The sequence below is a fragment of the Scardinius erythrophthalmus genome (genome assembly GCF_964197995.2).
Source record: "Scardinius erythrophthalmus genome assembly, chromosome: 12".
NCBI lineage: Eukaryota > Metazoa > Chordata > Actinopteri > Cypriniformes > Leuciscidae > Scardinius > Scardinius erythrophthalmus.
The window spans coordinates 3,721,317-3,745,765 of record NC_138232.1 but is presented as its reverse complement, the minus strand read 5'-3'; the positions used below and the strand labels follow the sequence as shown (position 1 = coordinate 3,745,765).

At 39.8% G+C, this 24,449-nt stretch overlaps 1 protein-coding gene across 8 annotated transcripts in view; it reads left to right on the top strand.

Moving 5' to 3' along the window:
* The window catches only part of tead3b (TEA domain family member 3 b), a 50,033-nt gene that overhangs the window by 5,580 nt on the left and 20,004 nt on the right, over nt 1-24,449 (top strand). For 6 of the 8 annotated variants that reach the window (XM_081381249.1, XM_081381245.1, XM_081381247.1 and 3 more), the window contains exon 1: nt 16,284-16,532. In XM_081381249.1, coding sequence (XP_081237375.1) covers nt 16,409-16,532 — 124 coding nt within the window. In that variant the 5' untranslated portion in view covers nt 16,284-16,408. Of the gene's footprint in view, nt 1-16,280; nt 16,533-24,449 lie in introns of those variants that run through there. The other 2 variants (XM_081381244.1, XM_081381248.1) reach the window with 1 other exon arrangement.

The window sequence follows — 24,449 nt, the reverse complement described above, 5'->3', positions numbered from 1 at the left end:
CTCTTACTTTAGTAAGAGTGTTTTATCCCTAAATTTTCTCCCCAAGTAATTTTACACTTTCCTGGTCTGTCGAGCAGATCGACAGCTCTCTCTCTCTCTCTCTCTCTCTCTCTCTCTCTCTCTCTCTCTCTCTCTCTCTCTCTCTCTCTCTCTCTCTCTCTCTCTCTCTCTCTCTCTCTCTCTCTCTCTCTCTCTCTCTCTCTCTCTCTCTCTCTCTCTCTCTCTCTCTCTCTCTCTCTCTCTCTCTCTCTCTCTCTCTCTCTCTCTCTCTCTCTCTCTCTCTCTCTCTCTCTCTCTCTCTCTCTCTCGCTCGCTCGCTCGCTCGCTCGCTCTCACACACACACACAGACTCTTCAACTGTGATTGTTTCCTGAGTGCAGAGCCAGAAAGGAAGTAAGAGGAAGTTGTTGGAGGAGAATTGTAGAATTTATTAGAGCTAAATGCAGAGAAGGAGAGAACGAAAGCGGGTGAATGAGTGTGACGGGGAGATGGAGAATTGAAGAAAGAGAGATGTTGAGACACAAACACGAAAGTGTTTACTCTCTCAGACAAGCTACTGGAAGGGAGTTGAAGCGATGTATCTCCACTAGTTCCCTGACTTTTAAACAAACTTAATATAATAGCTTACATTATGTGCTGGAAGTCAGAGCTCTGACCCGCAAGACTTGATTTAATCCTATCAAACTGGGTCAAGATCACATCTAAGGCTCTAAACATACTCTATGCAAGTATGTGTAGGCTGATATCAGCTACACAAGCTTGGTCATGCGTTGTAGCTTTCCTACATGTGTCCGAATGTAGATAATAATGCAACATCAAGGGTGATATAGCTTGCATTAGTTTAGTATGGTAATGTTTAACTGTTACCATGTTTGAAGCTAGCTATCTGCATAAAAACACATTTGGTTTAAAGGATTAATTCACTCCAGAATTAAAATTTCCTGATAATTTACTCACCCCCATGTCATCCAAGATGTTTGTCTTTCTTTCTTCAGTTGAAAAGAAATTAAGGATTTGAGGAAAACATTCCAGGATTTTCCTCCATACAGTGACTTCAACGGGGACCAACGGTTTGAAGGTCCAAATTGCAGTCTCAATGCAGCTTCAAACAAAGGGCTCTACACGAACGCAGCCGAGGAATAAGGGTCTTATCTAGTGAAACTATCTGTCATTTTCTAAAAAATAAAAATGTATAGACTTTTTAACCACAAATGCTCGTCTTGCACTAGCTTTGCGATGCGCGTCCACGACTTAAAGGGATACTTCAGGATTTAGCATTAAGCTTTGTATTAGTAGAAAACCTGTAGTATTTTCGAATTACCGTGCTTTCCACCCTCATATCCCCCTGAGACAAGAGATTTCTGTATTTTTTTGTCTGGAAAAAATCCTCCGATGACGCAAAAATCGTCATTTTGCGTCATCGGAGGATTTTCTGGCCAGAGGCTAAAGACTACAGCCAGTAGATGGCGTTGTTCCGCATGTTTTCAGCCCGCCCATAGAGGGAGGGATCTCACTCACAGAGTGTACACAGTGTCAGCCGTCTTTCTTTGGAAGCTAAGCTAGCATGCTCTTGTTCTGTGGAGAAAGCTGAATAGTAGGAGAAAGCTGAGTAAGTAGGGGTTACCATCTTCCTTTTCCCGGACTTGTCCGGCTGGCGAGATAGTTTAAAATGTCCGGGATTCAGCTTTTGCTTTCTGCGGTCGCCATTCTTTGTTTACATGCACATCTTTTGTTTCAATCTAACTGAATTCATTCCGATTGGTGAATCTGAATGTAGTGTTTACATGAACGCTAAACAAGTGATCGGTTGATGTGCGTTTTAACATTGCTAAGAAAATTCCCGCTCCTCCGTGAGAGATGAGATACCCGGCGCGTCTCAGTGATGACGCCACCGGCCTCGCGCCGTTCTCCCGCGGCCGTCAGCCTCGTCCTGCTCGCCACAGTAAACATGATGAATGAATGGCGACTGTAGAACGCAAAAGCCGAATCCCGGACATTTTGGGCGATCTGTAAATCCCTGGCAAACTCATCACGTAGACTAGCTAACGTTAGCCTTGTTGTTGTTTTCAACTGCGCACTCTTACCGGTAGGCGTGGCCTCCTAAGGCAGCGAAGCAAGTGCATTCTGGGAGTTGTTGTCTTTCATCCACATAAGCCAAAAATACATTTTCTGGCTTTTCTCAGTCTAGAAAGCTCCAAATTAAAAAATTTCTTCACATTTCTTCTACTTAAATTACCTATTTTAAATACACATTCATCTTCCCAGAGGTGAAGTAACCGTTTAACGCATTACTCAATCACGTTGGAAAGGTCACGGGTAACTTTTTTCCTCCGACTTCAAAATCACGCCGTCATCGTTGTTTTACCTTTTTTTGTGAAGGGCGTTTGACTTGGTCTTTGCACGTTCGCTTTGTAAACACTGGGTCGGTACTTCCGCCTACGTCACGCGTGACCTTTACAACTTGAATGCGTGAAGTCGTGGACGCGTATCGCAGAGCTAGTGCAAGACGAGCATTTGTGGTTAAAAAGTATATACATGTGTATTTTTATTTAGATAATGACCGATCGTTTTGCTTGAAAATTCACAAAACAGTGACTATATGTAGTTGTAGTCAAACTAGGTTGATCTTATAAGGTTGTTCCACTAGTTGGCCACCCGTAGGTTTTATGATGTCCAGTTCCTGGTGTGTGGCCTTGGGTCTGAAGGCTATAAACAGTGTGTAGACCATCAAAGCCAACGAGCTAAAAAAGAGAAACCAACCAGAGCGAATGGCAGGTTTATGTATGTTTGTCACTTTTGGGCCCATGTATATCCATACAGACATGTTCAGACTTGAACTGCTGCAACGATCATGTGAACAGACACTGAAGCGTGAAAAACGCTCGAACCAATCACAGTCTCTGCTTTTGATTGACCCACCCATCAAATAAATCAAGCTAGTGCTTTCCACACAGCAAAAAATGCTTTTCTTACTTAGTATTTTTGTCTTGTTTCCAGTCCAAATATCTAAAAATTCTTATATCAAGATGTATTTACTAGATGAGTAAAATGACACAAGATATTATGTCCTGTTTTCCGGGGGATTTAATCAAAATTAAGTGAGTTTTTTGCTCACTGGGGTATGGGGTAAGGAAAATAATCTTAATTCAAACAGAAACAAGACTATTTTTCTTACCCCATTGGCAGATAATTCTGCTTGTTTAAGCAAAAACTCACTTAATTTTGATTTATTTCCCCAGAAAACAAGACTTAATATCTTATGTCATTTTACTCATCTAGTAAATATATCTTGATTTAAGAAATGTTCGATATTTTGACTGGAAACAAGACAAAAATACTAAGAAAAGTGTTTTTTTGCAGTGCAATGATCCTCATTGCCAGCCACAAAGGGTAAGAGTGATGCTGGGAAAACACAACTTCCCTGGAATAGATTGAGTCACACTCTCTCTCAGCCTACTTTAAGAGGTTATCTTCTACTTTGGTGAATCATACTAGTAAGGGATGGTCTAAAATGAGTTTCCTCTCCAGCAGGAAGTAGAAGAGTCTCATGGTGTGAACCATGTGTGTAGTTGGAAATCTGTGCCAGACAATGAGGAGAAGAGAAGGAAACACTAAACGTCTTTATCTGTAATCTGAACCCAACCAGCAGCTGCTGCTACACTTGTCCGGCCCTGTTGTTCTCTCGCTGCTGACTGTGCCTGTGTGTGTGTGTGTGTGTGTGTGTGTGTGTGTGTGTGTGTGTGTGTGTGTGTGTGTGTGTGTTTGGGAAGAAGCAGAATACACTGAAGAGTATTCGTTGTGTACTCTCTGTGCGTGAGTGAAGGGCGGGTGTGTGTTGGAGGCTGTCCTGAGGGAAAAGCTCCCCGGAGGCGTCTATTGCCAACAAGTGTTCCAGCTGCAACAGTTTCCTAACAAATCTCACATTATGAGCTGCGTTAGACAGAAAAACAGTTTGTTGAACGAGCTTTGTGCTTTACTTCCAATACTAAAAAAGGTAATTCGCTGTCTTGTAAATACCAGCTAAGTTGTGACACCTCAGTGAAGTCTCCTCCAGATCTCCTACATCTCTCTGTTTAGTTTTCATATCCGCACGGAAGTGTCTGACTCCATTGAGCTGACCAAGAATTCACATTTGTGTAGACTTATGAAGTCCGTTTCTTTTCTTAAAGGATGCACGATTTATCGCTACCATATGTTATTGTTCGTTTAGAGCTTTTTTTCTTTGATGTTCTAATGCATCATTGTCATTTAAAATGCTTATTTTTTTAGTTTTTAATTGATTTAGACATGGAATAAACAATATATTATAATATAATATTATATATAATATTAATATATGATACCAATTGTTGATTAATGTCCATAACATGAATTTGAATTTTGGTGCATTCCTATTTTCCTTGCGTTATATGATGTTAACATGTCCAACAGACGGGAAAACAAAAGGTTGGTTTTGGTCGTTAGGTTTGGCTCCCTGCCGGGCATCCATTACCTCCCCCCGATCCCTTCTTTCGCTGGCGGGATGGTGTGAAGACCTCCCTCCTGGACAAGATCCTCCACTCGCTTGTTTCCCTCCAAAAAAGTCCGGCTGGGATGACTAACACGCAGATGGACTCCAGCGCTCGCTCTTTGCACTGGAAAGTCCCTTCTATCCTCTGACGGTTAGCGGAGACCCTGAAATGTAATAAGACTTATTGAGAGTGGAAGAGACTTTATAATAAGCAAGACGTGGAGATCTTGCTTCTTTTAGGAACATAGCACATTATGAGATTATAACAGTGTGACTTATGGTAAAAATAGTTTTCAGGTGATGTAGAAAAATACAGATTTGGATTTAATTCCATGATGGATTCGTGAATCACTCTTTTCTGATTAACCTAAAACTTGATTTCTGCCGAGACTCCTCCACAGCATTTTCTTGATATTGGCCGAATACATGTGACTTTTTAATGTTGTCTGCATTGGTCCCATATAATCTCATTTCTAGTTAACTTGCCTATTAAAAAAAAAAACAAAAAAAAAAAAAACAAATGATTATTTAGGGCATCAAAGATTTTTTTAAATCATTTTGTTATTCCTTAATTGATTTTTTTTATTTTTATATAAACTATAATGAATATTATTTATATTTTATTTAATTATATTTTATTTAAAAAAAAATTAATGTATGTTTTTATTCTAATTGTAGGCCTAATAATTAGTTAAATTATTGTGGGTTAAGAGATATTTTTCTGTATTTGTACTGGTTTTAAATTTGAAAGCAGTTTTCTACTGTCTATGATTTTTAAAATTTGAAGCAGATAGATATTAGATTGATATTATAGATATAGAAGATCTAGATTAGTCTGCCTCATAGATCAAATTAATTGGTTATCTGCATCAAAATATAAATAATAATGTTTTGAAGCTAATAACCAATATTGGCTTCAAAATTCAGTTATTTATTATTTTGGCATTTGGCTTTGGTCGATCGCTGGACAATTTCCTATTTTACGTGAGCCCAATTTAGCCTAAGCTTTGTTGTTTTTTTTTATTCTGTTTTGCGATTTTTCTGCGAATTTAACAATAGGCCTACTTTATTTATTCCACTGGACATGGAATCTCTAGTTTCTTTTCCCAAATCTTTGTGTCTCACCCTATTTCGCAGGGAATTATAAACATTTCTTCCGTATGCTTTTAATTAGGTATATTATATTCTCATTCTTTACTGTGGTAATGTAGAAAAAACGCTGTAGGACAGATAGCCTACCTTTTTACTTCAAATTATATTCAACACAGTTTGTGCTTGTTATTAGACTTGGTAAGCTGCGTCAAGTTTATTTTTTTTGTGCATTTTTTGCTCTTTTACAACAAGTGTCAGATGCTCTGGAACATCAGGAGAAAACTAGCCTGGAAATCCAGACCTAAATCTGAAAGATTAATGGTCTGGCATCGACTAATGAAAATCGGCCAGCTCGAGGGGCGGCACCAAGCATGCATTTGAAAATCTCACCACACGCAATTGGATAACACTACGACCAATCACAACAAGCCCCATACGCTTAGCTACCAGCGGAGCTAACTGGTGGATTAGACTCTTGCCGGATCCGGTCGGCAAAACAGCAAAAACGCCCTTCTTGCAAAGGAACGATTCGAGCGGCGTCTTCTGTTCCTATTTTAGATAAAAAGCCAAGTCTAACTCGTTCATTATAGTGACCAAAGTCGTTTCAAACAACTGGTGTTCACCTATAGCCATCTTGCAATGTTTACTATTGACTTCGACGTCACAGCGTATATGTATATATGTATGTATATATGTATGTATATATGACATGGTAAAAAAAAGCGTCACAGCCCTATCGATAGCATTTCGTTTCCACCATTTAATTGACACGTCTGCAGCTCAAGCCTGTATTCTGTGAAACTTGTCTGGTAACGGCAACCATCTAGATCTTTTCACCAGTAAACCATAACTACAGTGAGAACATCTATATCAGCTGTGTAATTTGATATGCTACGTCATGAAGACACCATTCAGTTGTAGTTCAGTCCTCTGTCTCTTATTGCCTTTCCATGTGCAATGTGACCACAGCGTCTGACTTTGAGTCATAAACAACCTCTCTGAGAGGAAAATCCAAAGAGGCCACCAAGTAAACCTCAATCGTTGCCCCTTTCCTGGAACGGCCGTATGACTAAGTCTTTATGATTTGGGTAAGAAAAGTCTGGCAACTTCAGTTCCCCCCCAAACTCCTCCATTAATCCACCATGCCGGAGCCCATTGGTTGGAAGTGTTAGCTCTGGGAAAACCTGGAAATAAATCAATGTTTTGTAATTGATATTAGATCATGCTGTTTTTTTAAGTAAGTTTCCCTGGACTTTCCCCTACAGAGATTGCGAGGAATCGGTGCTGGAGCCAATTCAATACTTCAGCCGACAACAATACGCACTGTGTTGGAGCTCTGTGAGACAGTGGGCAGGGAGGGCTTGTGTTCATTCAATGGGCGTCTCAATGAATGTGTGCGCTGCAATGCTTTTACTGCATTATTTACATTCCTGGACCACATGGAAATTCTTCTGCATTATATACTGACTAAGAGCTCTGTTTGGTTGGGAGGGAGAGAGAGAGGAGGCGGGAAAGTGAGCCTGTGTTGGACTAAATATGTGTACCATGCCATTCAAAGTTAAGTCCCTGCTGCCTTATGGGAAAATGAAGTTTTTGTGTTTGCATCGACTGCATCACGTTGAGCTGAATGGCCTTCAGCGTTAGAGGATGAGCGTGTTTGTTTTGCAACAGATGTTTTGCAGTTGTGTCCATCTGACCTGTTCTTGCTCACTTGCCATGTCTCTTTTTGAAAGAAACTGAAAGTTCATGTTGGAAAAGTTGATTCAAGATTAAAGGGTAAGATAGAGAGAATGCACTGCCAGATGTTAGTTGCCTATTAAAAATAAACTTTTATTCTTTGTTCTTTGTTGGCAGGGCATTGCATCAGTGAGTTTTGCAACTGCTGGTTTGTGTGTGCGTGCGTGCGTGCGTGCGTGTGTGTTTTTGTCTTCCTTCAGGACAGTTTTGTGAATTTGAATTTATAAAAAATTTCCCAGTTTATTTTTCACTACCAGCGTGATATTAGCATAAAAGTTTTTTTTTTTTTTTTTTTACTTATACCATGGTACAAACATGGCTTTTTTGACATACATGTAATTCAACACCATGGTGTATGCTTTATATATATATATATGTATGTATGTATGTATGTATATATTAGGGGTGTAACAGTTCTCGGTAATCGAACCATACTGTTCTCCACCCACGGTTCGGCACGCACTTGCACCGTAGTTCATCTCAAATATGATGACGCATCTATAATATGGTTTGTTGAAAATAACAACGCGTAAAACAGACGCTAATGTATGTTTCTGTCGATGGAAACACATGCTGGCCCCAATAATACATTACAATAGCGATAATAAAAAAAAAACATGAACAAAACGGTCACTCTTTGTAAACTTTGTTCAGTGCGAGTGCCGTTTGCTCGAACAGACCTGAACAGCACACGTTGCTATCTGTCTGTGTTTAAAGGTCCCATGACATGAAATTTTCACTTTCTGAGGTTTTTTAACATTAATATGAGTTCCCCTAGCCTGTATATGGTCCCCAAGTTTCTAGAAATTTCAATCGGTGTAAATCGAGCTTTTGGTATCTTTCTCTGCCTTTGAGAAAATGGAAGCTCAATCGCGCTGATCTTGAATCTCCTCCTTGTGACGTTATAAGGAGGAATGTTACCTCCCCTGTCTCTGCTTTGCCCGCCCAGAGAATATTTCCGCCCATGAGAAAATGAGCTAGGAAGGAATTAACGTAGGAACGCGCATGCGCGATTTTAGTTTGTCCACGAGAGATATCATGGCTTTTGAGCGAGCGAAGCATAACAATTGCTCAATAATTGGATGTACAAATGAACACCGAAGGGTTAATACAGAGCTGGGCTTGCTGAACGTCTGAAACTAAAGTCTGGATCACTCTCTTTGGCTCAGCTACACACCTCGGAACAGTAAGTCAACTAATGATATATAAGTGTGTTGCTTTACTGTTTATGTTTGCCTAGACTGTTACACGTAGAATGTGGCTGTCACATTAGCTATGCAGCCATGCAGTTTATGTGTGTGAATACACACACTGTAACGCGAGTGTTGTACACTTCTTTGTTATTTGGATAACCGTTTTCCTGTTGGTTATACGGCGCGCGCGATATCCGCATTTCAAGATCGCAGAGCTTGATGATGTAATTGTAATAAGATAAATTACAGATGTTACAGATCTCTCATGAAAAGGCAACAGTAGGTTAGCGTTAGCTACATGATAATAACTGTAAACCATCCGAATAAAGTACCCTATCCAGACATAATATTTTAAACTAACCATTCGGAAATGTCCTGCTGGAACCGCTGAGTTGTTGCTTCTCCATCCGGATCAGATTCTGGGTCAAACTGAAATGCTTGAACGACTGCGTGTCTTCGTGCCATTGCTATATCCAACGTTAACATGCACGGACCGGTACCGTTGCGCAAGATGGTCAAGGCCACACCCACCCTCCACCTTGCGCCGCCTTTCTCCTCCTCATTAACATTTAAAGCTACAGACACCGAAACGGCCTGTCTGAAGGAAGCTCATTCTGGGACTGGCTTGTAGTGGCTATAATTCTGCACCGAGGCTGGATTTTTGAGAAGAGATTTCAGATACAGTACTAGGGACCACTAAGGCCTATATCAAAGCCTACAAAAAATAGCATGTCATGGGACCTTTAAACTAAACTCTGTTTAGCCCTGCTAATTTAAACATTCAAGAGCAAGGCACGAAAGATAACTTTAGAAATATGCTAATTAGCCCCGCCTCCACTCTTACTTACTGAGGTAAACCCTGCACGATGGTATCTCTCTTTACAACGTAGGACACATAACAGTAATTAATATGATTTGATTTTTGCTTGACTATGTTATGAAACAGCTATTAAAGTGTTGCTAATGTTACACAAACCATGTTCCTGTTCACATCTCAGAGTTAGACAGAAATTGCGACCATTTTGGGAGCATTTGCGCGAGTGAAAATAATGGTTGTGGTGCAACCCGTTTTCATTTCTCTACAAAACGTTTGCAAATTACTGAACAGTGTGTGTACCTTATGTGCGCTGATACGCGGTGGCCGGACCATCATTCTATCCAGCGTTACATAACCAATCAAACTTCATCCTTACAATCTGAACTTTTAAGCAGATTTTAGATTGGTTAATATTAGCTATCAATCACCCCCGCTCCCTTTCTCTGCGCTCCGTTGTCACGTGACAGGGAGCTGACAACCTCGCGAAATTTAAAAGGCTGAATAAGAGAGAAGATTAAACGAAGGCTGAGTTGGTGATGTGGTTAATTTGGATCCACCAGCTGAAAAGAAATCGTACAGCTTTCGGAGAGAGTGGCTAAAAGGGACAAGTGTGTGGCAAACAAATCAGGTTCATCAAGTTCGATTATTAAGGCTTTTAATCGCCACAATGCTGCCGGTCGCACTAGTGCTACCAAATAAAAAAGTTCATTTCGAGCTCTACACCCGCTATATTGCTAAATCTACATGATTTTTTCATATCAACAGACAAATATTCCGGGATAACCTGGCATCTCTCGAGGCTCCCCTGCTAGTTCAAACCGCGTTTTTGAGACTGTCTTTGGTTCATCGCAGTTTTAATGTGAAAATACTCAGCAATGGTTGACTTATTGACTTATGAATTTGCACACGGATTGTCTTAAAGCGTATTAAAAACACCACATAGACATATAAATAGGGTTGGGTACCGAAACCCGGTTCCAATAGGGAACCGGTTCCGACGTAAACGGTAGTAACCAGACCGAATAAGAACGAAACTTTCGGTGCCTGACGTTTTTTTACCGCCCCCTATAAAACATCTCGCGGCACGAATGATCCAATAATAAAACATCTCCAGTTAACCAGCAAAGCATTTTAGTTCGTTTGTTAAATAAGAGACGATCTAGCGCTGAAATGTGTTTTTTTAAATCAAGTGATCAAAGTGCTCGTTGCCGCTGCGATCAGTGGCGCGGATACAGTGTTTTCTCGTGGCTCGCGCACACCGCACTTTTCTTCACTCGGACGCGCGCTTCAATACGTTGCGGAGATCGATCTATTTATGAGGCGCCGTCTATATGATTATGTGCGCGGAGAGTTTGTGTGTGTGTGCTCGCGTCTCAGATGAGTATGTGCACGGAGAGTTTGTGTGAGTGTGTGTGTGTGTGTGTGCTCGCGTCTCAGATGAGTATGTGCGCGGAGAGTTCCGCGCGTCTAGTGTGTTGAGTTTATAGAGTTTGCGTGTGTGTGCGTGAGCGACTTTAGAAGTTGTGCATTTCATATGTATTAGTTTGAGCATTCAGCAGTATACATGTATGTGTGACTACCTAGTATACGTGTATGCAAGGGTTTCATATGTGCGTGAATGAAGTTTGATTTAAGCCCTAGATGGCGCCTCATATCTATTCGTTCTGGTAAAATCTCAAAATATAATGGACACAAAGTGTCCCTGCTTGATATACAACCACTGATGAGCATAATCGGTTTAAAAAAATAAATAAATAAATAAAAAAACTACAAATGCGGATTAGAACCCAAAACCTCTGACACGCTTGACTAAAGTTCAAGTTCAGCTGCCAGTGTTCCTATTCGGGTAAGTCTAGCATTTTAATGCCAACTGCAAATCTTGCATATCAAGTATGAAGTATATCAATATCAAGTATATTTATATGAGGCTATACTGTGTGTGTTAAATATTTCTGCTCAGTGTCAGATATTTCTCTGTTCTGTAAAAGTCTTAATATGAGAAGACAAAATTTTGATCTTAACTCAAGTGTTTTGTGCTACATCAGTAGCCTTTTAAAGGGCACAATTTTTCATTTAATCAGAAAATCTTTTTCAGAAAATCACACACACACACACACACACACACACACACACACACACACACACACACACACACACTTTTTATACTGTACAAACTGTATATTCTGTCCCCTTACACTGCCCCTATCCCTAAACCTACCCATCACAGGAGACATTCTGCATTTTTACATTTTCAAAAAAACTAATTCTGTATGATTTATAAGCTTTTGTACCCATGGGGACCTCAATTTAGGTCCCCACGGTGACACGAGTCCCCATGAGTCTGTGTGCATTCAGGTTTAAGTCCCCACCGGTGTAGAAAAACATGTCCACACACACACACACACACACACACACACAGAGGTATTATTTTTTTTTATAAAGTGGGTGCAGTTTAGTTTTCTTAAGTACCGTTTCAAGAACCGTTTAAGCACCGGAACCGTTTGAAAAATACCGAGTAGGTACTGGTATCGGATAAAACCCAACCAATACCCAACCCTACATATAAACAACATTAAAAACTTGATTTTCACCACAGGGGGACTTTAAGTGAACTTGTACAGTCTAGAAAGACGATGCATATGTAACAGTATCAGTATTTTGGATCCATGCATTAGCTACTGTATGTCTTAAAGTGACAGCAGCCTAATATTCCTGCTGTCTGTTTGTGTACAATACATTGTTTCAAAGCAGCTTTACAGAAAATCATGATCTTAATTATAATAAAATCTTAATACCATAGTGTTCTTTGAAGTACCTTAAAGTACATCCCATGGTGTCTGAGTATGTTATTTGTTTTATTTTCTGTATGAATAAGCCATGTCAGTTTCCCACTGTTAGCAGTAGTACTAACTCTTCTTTATCGGGAGTGCCGAGAACGCTCCGGTCCCCAGGCGTGCTGATGTTGCGTCTTGTCCAAAACAATCCCACTGTTTTTCAGACTCCAAAGTGGATGTCTAAATTGGTCAGTCCTCCCATCCCACCCCTCCTGCTTTGTCCCCCCCGACACCCCTTGACTCCCACACTCCTCCCTCCTCTACCTCCCCCTCACCTCATCCTTTGCTCGCCTCTCCTTATTTGGGCAGAGTGCTTGGGAGCGAAGGGTGGGGAAGAGAGTAGAGTGAGAGGGGGCTTGGTTGACATAAGGGAGAGAGAGAGAGAGAGAGAGAACTCACGCCGCACTTCCTTAATAAGGACATGTCTGGAATTTAAGCCCAACTCTCCAACAGAACGGCTTCTCCGTGCTCCCCATGCACACACTCGTCTCTCACCCTCTCCCCTAGCCCTAGTACACACACACACACACACACACACACACACACACACACACACACACACACACACACACACACACACACACACACACAAAGTGTTGTTGTTAAAAGTTAGCTTGCTTGTTTGTCCTGTAGCTCAAACTGTAGAGTGTTGGCGCTTGCGACGCCAATGTCATGGGTTCGATTCCCAGGGAAAGCAAGAACTGATAAGAATGTAAAATGTGTACCTTGAAATGCAATGGAAGTCGCTTTGTCATAAATGTAAATGTAAAAGTTTGTGTTACCTTGCATTATGTGACTTTATTTGGTGACATGGCAGAAATCACTGCATGTAGAATCCAGTCCCTATGGCCAGCTTCAGCTCCATATCGGCGCGATGGATCATAATGACACCATGTTCGTTCGTTGTCATTCATTCTTCATTCTGTCACCTGATGGAGTTTGGGTTCCTTGCCACTGTAGTTGGGAATGGGGGACACTTACCCCCGGTTTCACAGACCAGGCTGGTCCCAGACTAAAATGGATGTTTGAGCTGTTTTAACTGAAAGCGACTTGCACTGACATATCTTGAAATATATCAGGGTCATTGTTTTGTCTCAAGATGCACATAAATAATGTTTTATCTAAGGCACGTTTATAAAAGCTACTTGGATGTCCTAATAATTAAACTAAGGGCTAATCCTGGCTTAATTTAAGCCCTGTCTGTGAAACCAGGCCTTTATATTCCACAGTTTTATTGACATGAATGTACACCGGTAGGCTATATATTTGAGTTCCCCTTTACATCTTATCATGCTTTAATGAATTATAAGCACTTGAATGAATGTTAGCTGATAATATAACGCCAGGCAAAAAAATAAATAAATAAATCTTTTTTTTCAGTTGAGACGCTTTGCTTGCTATGTTACGTAATTTCCACAGAAGTGTTACTAGTATCTCATTTCACTGATAGTTTGTTTCTGTATTGTTTCTATATTAAAATGTTGATAAAATGTTATTTGCTTTGGCTCTTGTTTTAAATAATTTTGTTCCATTTTTATGCTTCTTGTTGTCGTCTGTTGACGTTGTATGAGCAGAATGTGGCAGTGATGTATTTGTCCCGCCCCTCCTCCACTGTGATTGGATGACTGGGTAAAAAGTGACAGTAATGAGCGCTGTGTTTTACCCAAAGTTGAACATTCTTCAATTTTATGAACTCTATGAAATAGACGCTCGTCACTCTGCTCCCATTGAAAACTATTGGAAAAATACGCTAGCCTCAGAAAAAAAAGAAAAAAAAAAAAAACATTTTGGTGGACACAAGGCCTAAATGTGTTAAATCATTTTAGCACAATCATTTTTCGCAAAATTAACACGTTGATTTTGACAGCCTTAAACTGAAAAAAAATATATATATTTTGTAAAGCTAAATGGAAATATTAAAAAACAAAAACTAACAAAAAATGTTAAAAGCACATAACCAAATTATTGAAACTTAATTAAAATTAAAATGAATACTGAAAATATTAATAAAAAATGTATTTAAATTTTTTATAATATTAATACATTAATAATACATTATTAAATTAATTAAAATAAATTAATACATATTCAAAATATGAATAAATACCAGAATATTAAATAATGCTAAAATAACAATGCTGATATCGATTCAGATGTTCCAATTCGATTCTCGATTCAATTTTCGATTTCAATTCTAAATTCGATTCCGATTCCCGATTCGACTCAATGAATATAGATTTAATACAAATCCTATATTTATTTAAAAAAAATAGCAGTAAACATAAGTTAAGAAGTGGTTAATTAATAAAAAGAAATTAAGAGCCACAAACCTGTATATTAAACTCTTTTTATTTTAGGTACACTTGGGTACAATCAAATAGAACCCAACTCTATATTTCAAATGCATACAATGAATAGTCAGGATTTTGATGCAAGAAGAAAAATTTATGCTGAAAATTGGTCAGAACAGTCGCATGCCTTGATCAAACAGAATTTTTTTATGTTTAAGATAAAACAAACATAAAATCTCACAGCATTCGCTGTAACATGGAGACTGCAAGCCTATGAACAGTGTAGAAAAACTAATACTGGCTTTTGGGTGATAGATAAATAATATGGAAAAAAATCTATTTGTGGCTTTTGAGAATCGATTTTGAATCGACCACGCTTTAAAAAATGATTAATTGAAAAATATTTAACAAAATATTTAATTATCAATATCTGTTTTGCATTTGCAATATTTTTCTCTTAATTTTCTTCCAAAAGAGAGTGCTTTAAAAACTTCTAATACTCATTAACTTCCTATATTGAGGAATTCTCAAAGGAAAAAAAATCTAAAACTCTTTTGAATTATCTTCGACTGTTTTTTTTACATTTCGGTAAATAATAGAAATGTTTCTGTTAATGCATCATTTCATGTGACATGCAAGTAGTGATTTGCATTTTGGATCTCTTTTTGATCACACTGGAGATGCTTTGGAATTCAGTCCTGCTAATAAAGAAAATGCAAATACTATCCAGATACAAAATGAATGTTAATGCCATGAGAAAAAGCATTATGGTATAGATACTTGGGAGTGGGCACTTTTGACCTAGCAATGCACAAAAAGTCTCTTAGATCATCTGCATAGCAACTACATAGCAACACCCTGGAAACTGCCCACAAAAACATAGTATTTTGGGGGCAAGTTTATCAAGTGCATTCAAAGCTTATTTTGCTTTAATCCCAGATCATAGTCTTTTATAATCCAGTTTTGACTGATGCCTAATTGCCACAAATGTTGGCTCTTCTGCAGGATTAGACATTCTGTAACTTTTGTGGAACATCCAGTGACCACAACCGTCCAGATTGCACTTCATGAACATTGTTGCTTGTCGTCTAAGAGGCAAATGAGATTTAGAAATGTATCACTAATTGTCCTGCAGCATTAGATTGCGCTTTGTAGGTCTGCAATCTCGAAAAGTAATTAGGCCGCTCACTTATTCCAACGCTCTCTGTTGTTTTGCTCATTCTGTGTCTTCGGGCTGCCAAGTCAAGCTTATACTTTCAGCGTGCGTGTAACCAGAGCGTTTGAATATCCCCTAAGGAAGGTCTCAATCGGAGTCGGCCGTATTTACCCAAGCCGCGTTTTTTCGTCAACATCAGCAGAAAGTGAAATAAAAGAATGAAATATGTGGGCACACAAGTGACTCTCGGGACCCGATCCTCATGAACAATACCATGCGAAAAAGAGGCAGCCTGAAAAACGCTTAAGATCCTTTAACCATTTTCAGACATTTAGACAGCCACACTGGACCGCGCGCTCCCGACCACAAGCATTTTTGCAGGCTAGTCCTAATTATCTAATCCTTTTAAATGGGGCTTTATATAATGTTTAAAAATTCATTTGTCATTTTGGGAGCCTTTGAGGAGAGGAAATGGTAATAAGAGTCACAGCTGCTGTTGTCTTCATCAGGTCATCAAGCTTTAAAGGTGTTGAAAATTGCACGACTAAAGAGAGCGGTTTTGAAAGGATTTTCTCTGCATAATTGCTTAATCTTTATGCCCACAATGAAGTAACAATCCTTTTCTCTCTTTCCTTGTTTCTTTCTCGCAGTACTTGTGTAGCGTGGGGGCTCGTGGAAGGGCCCGGTAGGAGCCGGCACCATTGCGTCCAACAAGTGGAGTGCCAACGGCAGCCCGGAGCAGGGGCTGGAGGATGGGGGTGATGAGCTGGACAAGGCCATGGACGGAGATGCCGAGGGTGTGTGGAGCCCCGACATCGAGCAGAGTTTTCAGGAGGCACTGGCTATATATCCGCCCTGCGGACGGCGCAAGATTATCCTGTCGGACGAGGGAAAGATGTACGGTAAGTGAGCTTGCAATGCATTAGGGATGCACCGAAATGAAAATTCTTGGCCGAAGCCGAATAATAATGAAACGCTTGTATAATAAACCGAACCCATGTTTCGCTTTTTTTTTTTTTTTTTGACAATTTTTTCACCATTGCATTAATTAAATAGTAAATAGTGCTTTTTACTATTTTGTCTTGCTTTTCAGAGAAAAAAAAATCAAATTACAAAAATATTTAACACTGAACATTTTTTTAACATTCCAGCAGCAGATATTATACAAACAAAGCACAATATAGCTTAAAATAAATAAATTAGTCAAATCTGGCCATCTTTGAAGCCCCCCTTCTTGAATAGCCTATGTTAGGCCTATAACTGACTGCTGAAAGAATGAAACTCTTTATGCCTACAACAACAAAAAGTGCATTGAAATGTGCAAAAAATGAACCCACAACAAATGAATAACAAAATTCGAGAGGGTTATTGCTCCTGGGGATGGGGACTTCTGAGAGATAACCATCTAACTGTTGAGCGGTTGAACTTGTGTTATTCTTGCAAATGGGTTCTTCTCTCGGAGGATCTCATTGAACATGTCAGACAGCAAGACGATGCGCGGCTCATCTGTAGTACGAGCCCGTTTTCTCTCTGCGCTGTTTTCATCTCCTGCGCTGTGCATCACCGTCTCCATCACCTAGCGGCTTTCCCAAATCCAACTCGGCCTGGATCATTTCTCCACACCGCCGACATGTTTGCTGCATTTATAAATCTCACTCTACGCTTGTTACTATTTGATCGCTTCATCAAAAACGTCATTGTTCGGCAAAATTTATTCTGTCTTTTCACTTATTATATTTTTTGCTATTTTCGGTTGAATAATTTCGGTTGCCGAACATTCGGTGCATCCCTACAATGCATTAATGTGCTGAAGGGAAGTTGTGATGTAGCGACATGCACAAAATTCGTCACTTTATAGTAGGGGTGTAACGATACACAAAGCTGACGGTTCGGTACGGTACGGAGGGAGAAAACTAAACATGAAATTGCTTTTTTTTAACAGTGGTTTACTGAACAAATTATATCTCTGTCTTTAAAGGAATTGAATTATAATTTAAAGTTTTTTAAAGATAAAAAAAATGATCTACTTATGCTGTAAACTATGTAGGGAGCCCTTACTTGCACATTACTATAATAAAGGTTAACATAGCCAAAACTATTAGCCTAAATTCAGTTGGTATTAGTTTTTAAATGTAATGATCAACACTCAAATAACAAATTGTATGCAAACATGTAAACTTTTAAATTTAATTATGTTTGAATTGAATTCATTGGAATTGTTGGAAGTCGATAATCCTGATATACTAGTAGTTGTTCCTACTCGACCACTGTGTCCAGCGCGCTCCTATTGGTATTTGGCACATCGTGCCACATTGAATTTGAACTTTAGTTCTTTGTGGTCTCTTTTAGGGCTCCAACTAACATTTATTTTCATAACTGGTTAGCTGGTCTGATTGGATAAAACAAAATTTTATTAAGTCTTTTATCGACAATAATATAATATTCCATATCTGGCCCAACATTGTCTGTCATTTAAATTAAGTGTAAATTCAATAAATGTAAGAACATAAGCCATGATATACATATTATTAGCGATTTATTGTGCAGCCCTGGTCTCTTTTGCTCATGTCGCCTCAAATCATAAATGCTCATTTAAAATGAAACACTGCCAGTGTTTACTTTGTTAGTTTTTGCTCTTACCTGTTGTACTGGGTAATGCCTGTTGTAAAGTCCTTGTTTGTTTTGATGCGATCCGAGTTATGTAATTATTAGCTTTGTAATTTGTACCGCCTGAGTAGTATTTTAAAGGAACTTTAGGTTGTATTTATGAACTGAAAAGTGTTCAAGATGAGTGTTCAACGGCCGAGATTGTATCTCTGCAGTACAGGTTTTCTGATGGAGATGTTTTTGTACATTTAATGACTGCAAGACAAGTGTTTCTAGAAATAAGGGATGGAAACTAGAAAAAAGATAAGAGGGCGGGAGATAATGTGCAGATAGAGCTGGGTTGTGATATCCGACACACTTCCATCTGCATGTACGATCCACTTGAGGATCCTGTTGCACATGCCACCAGCCAAATCCATGCATGCATGAACCATTTCCACTGTTTCAGAAAGCATCGTAAAGTGTCTCTCGTTCGTACGCCATCTGCTCGCTTACATAATCTTGTATTCAGTCATGCTCAATGTCTAGTAGTCATTCACTACCACCCGTCAATGGCTTCATACTATGATGTGGGTGTTCAGTTTTGTTCGATTAAACTGAGGTTCTCGTTCACTAATACACCCACGCACCGCACAAACACACATACGTGCATGTCTTAGCCAGCAGTTGTGTTTTTTCAGAGCAGATAAAACAGGCCTGCACTTGTCCTGGAGTAGTGCTGTGAACTACAGGCCCGGCAACAGACAGGTTTCTCAAGAACATATCACTCTTTCTGTTGGTTCTTTGTCACTGCTTGCTTGAATGCCCCCTCCCCTCGTTTTTGTCTTTTTCAATTCCCCCGTTCACCCTCAAACTGGTTTTATTTGTCATATCCGATCATTAGCAACTCTTTTTTTTTTTTCAGGCCTGTAAGAGAGTTGTCGTTTATTTTCCTTCTGCCTCCCTCTCACCCAGTTGAAAAAGTGGCAAAACCAGCTCTGTTTGTCTTGCTCAATCAAGGTTTTTTCCCCCCACAAGATCTCACTCACCATACCTCCTCCATTTTCTTGTACTCCTCTTTTTTTCTACTAGTTCTTCCTCCTAAACAAGGTAGGTCTTCCCCCGAGGCAGAGCACTTTAATAACTCCAGGTGCAAAGTAGTATTTCCAGTGTTAAAGCGTTACTCTCATTAAAATGACTAAGGACAAGAATTTGTTCAAGTATGTGAAAGCAAACATTTCTAGAGGTGTAATCTTGATTGTTGCGTTCCAAAATGTCTAATATCACAGTACAGGTATGTGATGCAGTCTCAACATTGGTCATTTGATTAAATTGTCTATTTCTACTGTCAATTTTCAAGTTATGGTGGAGCAACAGTTCAAAGATAATCTTCCTTTAAACTATAGATAGCTACCTGTTTCTAGTCTAAAACTGCTAATTAGTCAAGGCAAGTTTTAAGCAGTCTGCTCTATTAGTGTAAATGTATTGATTTATGGATTATAAAACAGTAAGTTAACAGGAAAGAACCAGCAAATCTGTTGTTTCAAGGTTGTTAAATTGCGAAAGTTACTAAATCCGGTTGGTAAACTCTTGTCTTGAGTCTCTTTTTCAGTTGTGTATTCATAATGGCAGATGGACGCTCAAGTTTGGCTGGAATTGGGAGGGTCCAGGTGTTTGGTGTTGGTCCCCTCCTCCTCAAACTGTTTGCTCTCCTTTCTTCTCCTCAGAGAAACAGACAAGACAAAACCCAAGCGCTGGTTTGAATTAGCAAGCCAAGCCTCGATACAAACCAGACCGCGAGAAGCCATGGCAAACTGACAGAGCGTCCTGAACACAAACCAGTGTTGGCGAAGTAATTTTGATGTTCTTTTAGGGCTGTGGTTGTCTTTCCTTGGAGAACCCTATGTAAAACGCAACTCTTGTGATCAGATTCATTCTTATTTCTAGTGCCTTACTCTAAAACAAAGTTGTTTTTAATTCAAAACATTTATTTTTGGCTAGACTTATTCAGAAGACATATAATTCATATCACGCACGTTCCTTGCAGGTAGTTTCCTCGGATCAGCGTTTATACAGGCTACTGAGGATTATTTATTCACAGAAACCAATCGGGAAACACTGATCTGATCGCAGTTTCCACCTTCCCGGGGTTTGAGTCACTGCTAAGGGACTCTACTGATCGTAAATCAGTCATATTCCTTGGCTGCTGCGCCATAGAGCTCAAGTGTGGCCACTCAGTTATAAAAAAAAAACGCTGCACTGTTCCAAATCCCAGTGAGCTTCCTACCTAGACAGCGTTGTATCATAGGTATGTTCCCAGTGCAAAAATATCTAACAGTAGCTAGCATCTTAGATCCAAGATTCTTTGGTTTGGCCATGTTCAAAGTTAGACACAGAATGCATTGCGGCAAACTTTTGATGGACTTACTGATCCAATACTGTTGGGCAGGAATGTCCAATCCTGCTTCTGCTATCCTGTAGTATCCTGTAGTAAACTCTACTATCCTGTAGAGTTTAGCTCCGATTCTAATTGAACACACCAGCACCAACTAATCAAGGTCTTCAGGAATACTGGAAACGTCTGGGCGAGTGTGTTGGGTTGAAGCTAGCGGTGTGCACGAATTGTCAAAAATTTGATCTTTAGCTATTATTATTTGAAAAATAAAAATACTATTTGAATTTTGCTACATATGTTGCTATGCTGGTGTATATGTACGTTCGGCACGACAGCTGGCGCAGTCTGCTTTAGCGTTTTTTTCGCTTATGCTTTTGTTCTGTATGTATTTTTTTTGTTTACACACATTGTTTAATGTTTTCAAATAAATGGTGACAAAAACAAAGATTACAAGAAATGTATTTCTCGTTAAACTTCATTTAAATAAACAAATATTCGAATATATATATATTTTTTTTTTATGAGCCCAAATATTCTAATTCAGTATTTTAAACAAAATGTCCATTCCTAGTTAAAGCTAAACTCTGCACCACATTGGCCCTCCCGGAGTAGGATTGGACACTGCTGTCGGGTTTTCCATTGGTCATTTTATAATTCTGAAGGGTCACTTTGTGGCCTTTTGCTAAATTGGTGCCAGTGTAGATGTGTCTCAAGCTTGGCATTTGGGACAGGGCCTGGGTTGAGGGAAATGTCATTTTTTATATATATTATTCGCCTATGAAGTGTGTATATTTAGTTCCATCTAAATTGAACTGAATGAATTAAGTGAACATTTTTTGTTTTTGCTTATTAGAGGTTTTCTTTAGCCTTGCTGCATGTTAACACCAGTCTATTAGAATTTACTGTGAGCGTTTCATGCGAGAACCTTCATTTATGAAGCATGTGTGAGTGAATGTCAACAAAGCTTCTGCCTTTTGTAGAGCAAATTAGTCTTATTCATCGTGCCTTAGAGGGTGCAGAGCTGCTTGTGTTGACTGTAGACTAATAGACGGTGCGCTAAATCTTGCAACCAAGCCTCTAGAGTCTCTTCTTTAGTCAGGGATTACATCATCCAGGCTTTATCCTCCTCTTGCCGGTAAATCTAAACATATACTGACTCACTATGAAGTCAGAAGGACATTGCGCTGCACTGTGTGATGCTGCAGATTCCGAGGCTGGTTGATAAGAAAATTCTGGAATATTGACATTGATGATATGACATTGTTAGCATTTTCTGAAAACTTATGCATAATATCTCTTTTTGTTGAGGGGATTCCCTTGAAACCATGTGGCCTTATGTTGGTAACCTTGGTTCTGCTTTCTGTTGTCAGTCACGGTATGTTTGACTCATACGCCCGCAGGTTTGGTTGTTTATTTCAAATGGGGAAAACTGGAGTGTGAGTTGATTTGACATTGAGGTCTTACTGATTAAGCAATTCATTTCCACTAGCCGCAAGTCATTGTGCCAATTATGACTTTCCGCAAGTCATTGTGCCAGTAATGCAATGTTCCACAAATTGGATTTATTAATAAATCAAGTTATAATTGTATCCCAGCATGTCATTGACACTCTTTGCTCTCGCCACGTCCAGGAAGGCGTGTGCCGGCCTCATGGAGAGCCTGCTCTTGCCAGCGACTGTAAACACCTTATCCATTTACATGCAGTCATCTGCCTGAGCTCTGCCACTGAAGAAGCCCACTCACGAGGAGAATGACGTCAGCGCTCATAATACCACTGCTGACGTGAGGCCTCGGGAACGCCGTCTGCTTCGGCCCTGTTAACTCCGCCAGTATCGCGCCTGAAAAGCCTGTAGTGTAATGTGAAGTGCAGAGCCGCCACTACTTCTTTTTTCTTTCCTTTTTTTATTCCACCAACATTAATGGGTGGAAATGAGTGTGTTGCACTGAGACAACTTTTATGAGTTATGCTTTGAATGAAATTTAATTTTGTCATCTCTCCAGTCGGAAATGCCTTTTAAGTACAGTTGTTTTTACGAGAAGCTATCTTGATGATCTCGTCTGTCTGAGAACAAACATGTGACATCTCTACATTGTGTGCACCAAATGTCAAGCCAGAACTTAAATTTATGAGTTTTATTATTAAGTTTTGTACATCTTGGCTTTGCCCGGTTGATTTAGGGCCCAAATGAATGGCAGAAATGCCGTCTGTCTGGTCTCATAGCTGTTATGCTGGCAAGATATTTTCCACCTTTGAGATATTTTTCCACCTGTGCTTCAATGGGAATTGAGGCTTGCAAAAAATGCCCTGCTCCCTGAGGATGGAGCAAAGCACCATACACTCCTTGACTCCGATCCACCTTGGGTGTCGTCTCTGCTCAACAGCAGCTTCTTCGTGCTCCGTCTCAGCAGAGCATGAAAGGCATTTGAAGGGAGGTCAAGTCTGTAAGATACATATTGTTTGATATTGATTGTAGTTTGATTAGTGGATCACAGCCCATTCCTTGCAGGGATTGATCTAGCAGCAACCTTCCAGTGACCATATATGAGGTTTGACCACTACACCACACCGCACCACACCACACCAAGAAGTTATCAGGTGTTATTCCGGAACCGAAACACTCTTGCCTGAACTTCCTTTACAGACACACTCAAAGAGCAAAGGTTGAGAGGAAACCTGATGAGGGAATCAGAGCTAGGAGAGCAGAATATGGGACACAGGGGTCTGTGTTATTCTGTGCCTCCTGCAGGGGTGGTTCGTGGCAGGTGTGGGTGTCCGTTTGGTAGGACGATCTTCAGCTGCCAGTTGTTGGCAGAGACAGCAAAGCTCTTTGTTTCTCTCTCTCTCTCTCCCTCGCTTTTTTTCAGGCCGTTCTCTCGCTCTCTGAACGCATGCTCCAGGCTGTTGCCCTCATCAAATCAAGTTGTGTGGGGCAGATGTCACAGGCGCAGTGGAATGCGAGGAATGCGGAGGCTCAGAGAGAGCGAGGGAGAGAGAGGGTGTGTCTGGGGAAGGGTGTACAGACACCAAACTCAAATCAGTGCAGCGCTTTCTCTGCTGTGGAAGCCTGTTTCCGCCTCAGAGTAAAACAAAAACAATTGGTGCATTCTCTTAATAACTACGTAAAGGGTTAGTTCAACCAAAAATGAAGATTCTGTCAGTAATTACTCTCCCCCATGTTGTTCCAAACCTTTAAGACTTTCGTTCTTCTTCGGAACACAAATTAAGAATTTTTTTTTAAATCTGAGAGCTGGCTCACTCTTTCATAGGCTTCTATGTAATTTCATCTGCCATCCCAGAAAAGTTAGTAAAGACATCGGTAAAATACTCCAAGTGACTACAGTGGCTCAACCATAAGTTTATCAAGCGACGAGAATACTTTTTGTGCGCAAAAACTAACAAAAATAACGACTTTATTCAACTATCTGTGTGGGCCTCTGAGTGAGTTCACGCAGTGTAACAGCGTTACAGAACGTAGGCTCACTATTGGCCAGCATCACACACATGACCAGCGTCGGCCAATGGTGAGCCTACGTTCTGTAACGCTGTTACACTGCGTGAACTCACTCAGAGGCCCACACAGATAGTTGAATAAAGTCGTTATTTTTGTTTGTTTTTGCGCACAAAAAGTATTCTCGTCGCTTAACGTGTGTTAAATACACACTTGTATGTGTCAAAATGCCATTTTTGCAAGTATCCTTGTAAATAGTCATTTATGTCTTAAAGGTATAGTTCACTTTGAAATTAATTTTTGATATGTTTTAGCTTACCTCAAGGCCATCCAAGATGTAGGTGTCTTTGTTTCCGCAGTAGTTTCAATTTTGATATTTTTAGGTCAAA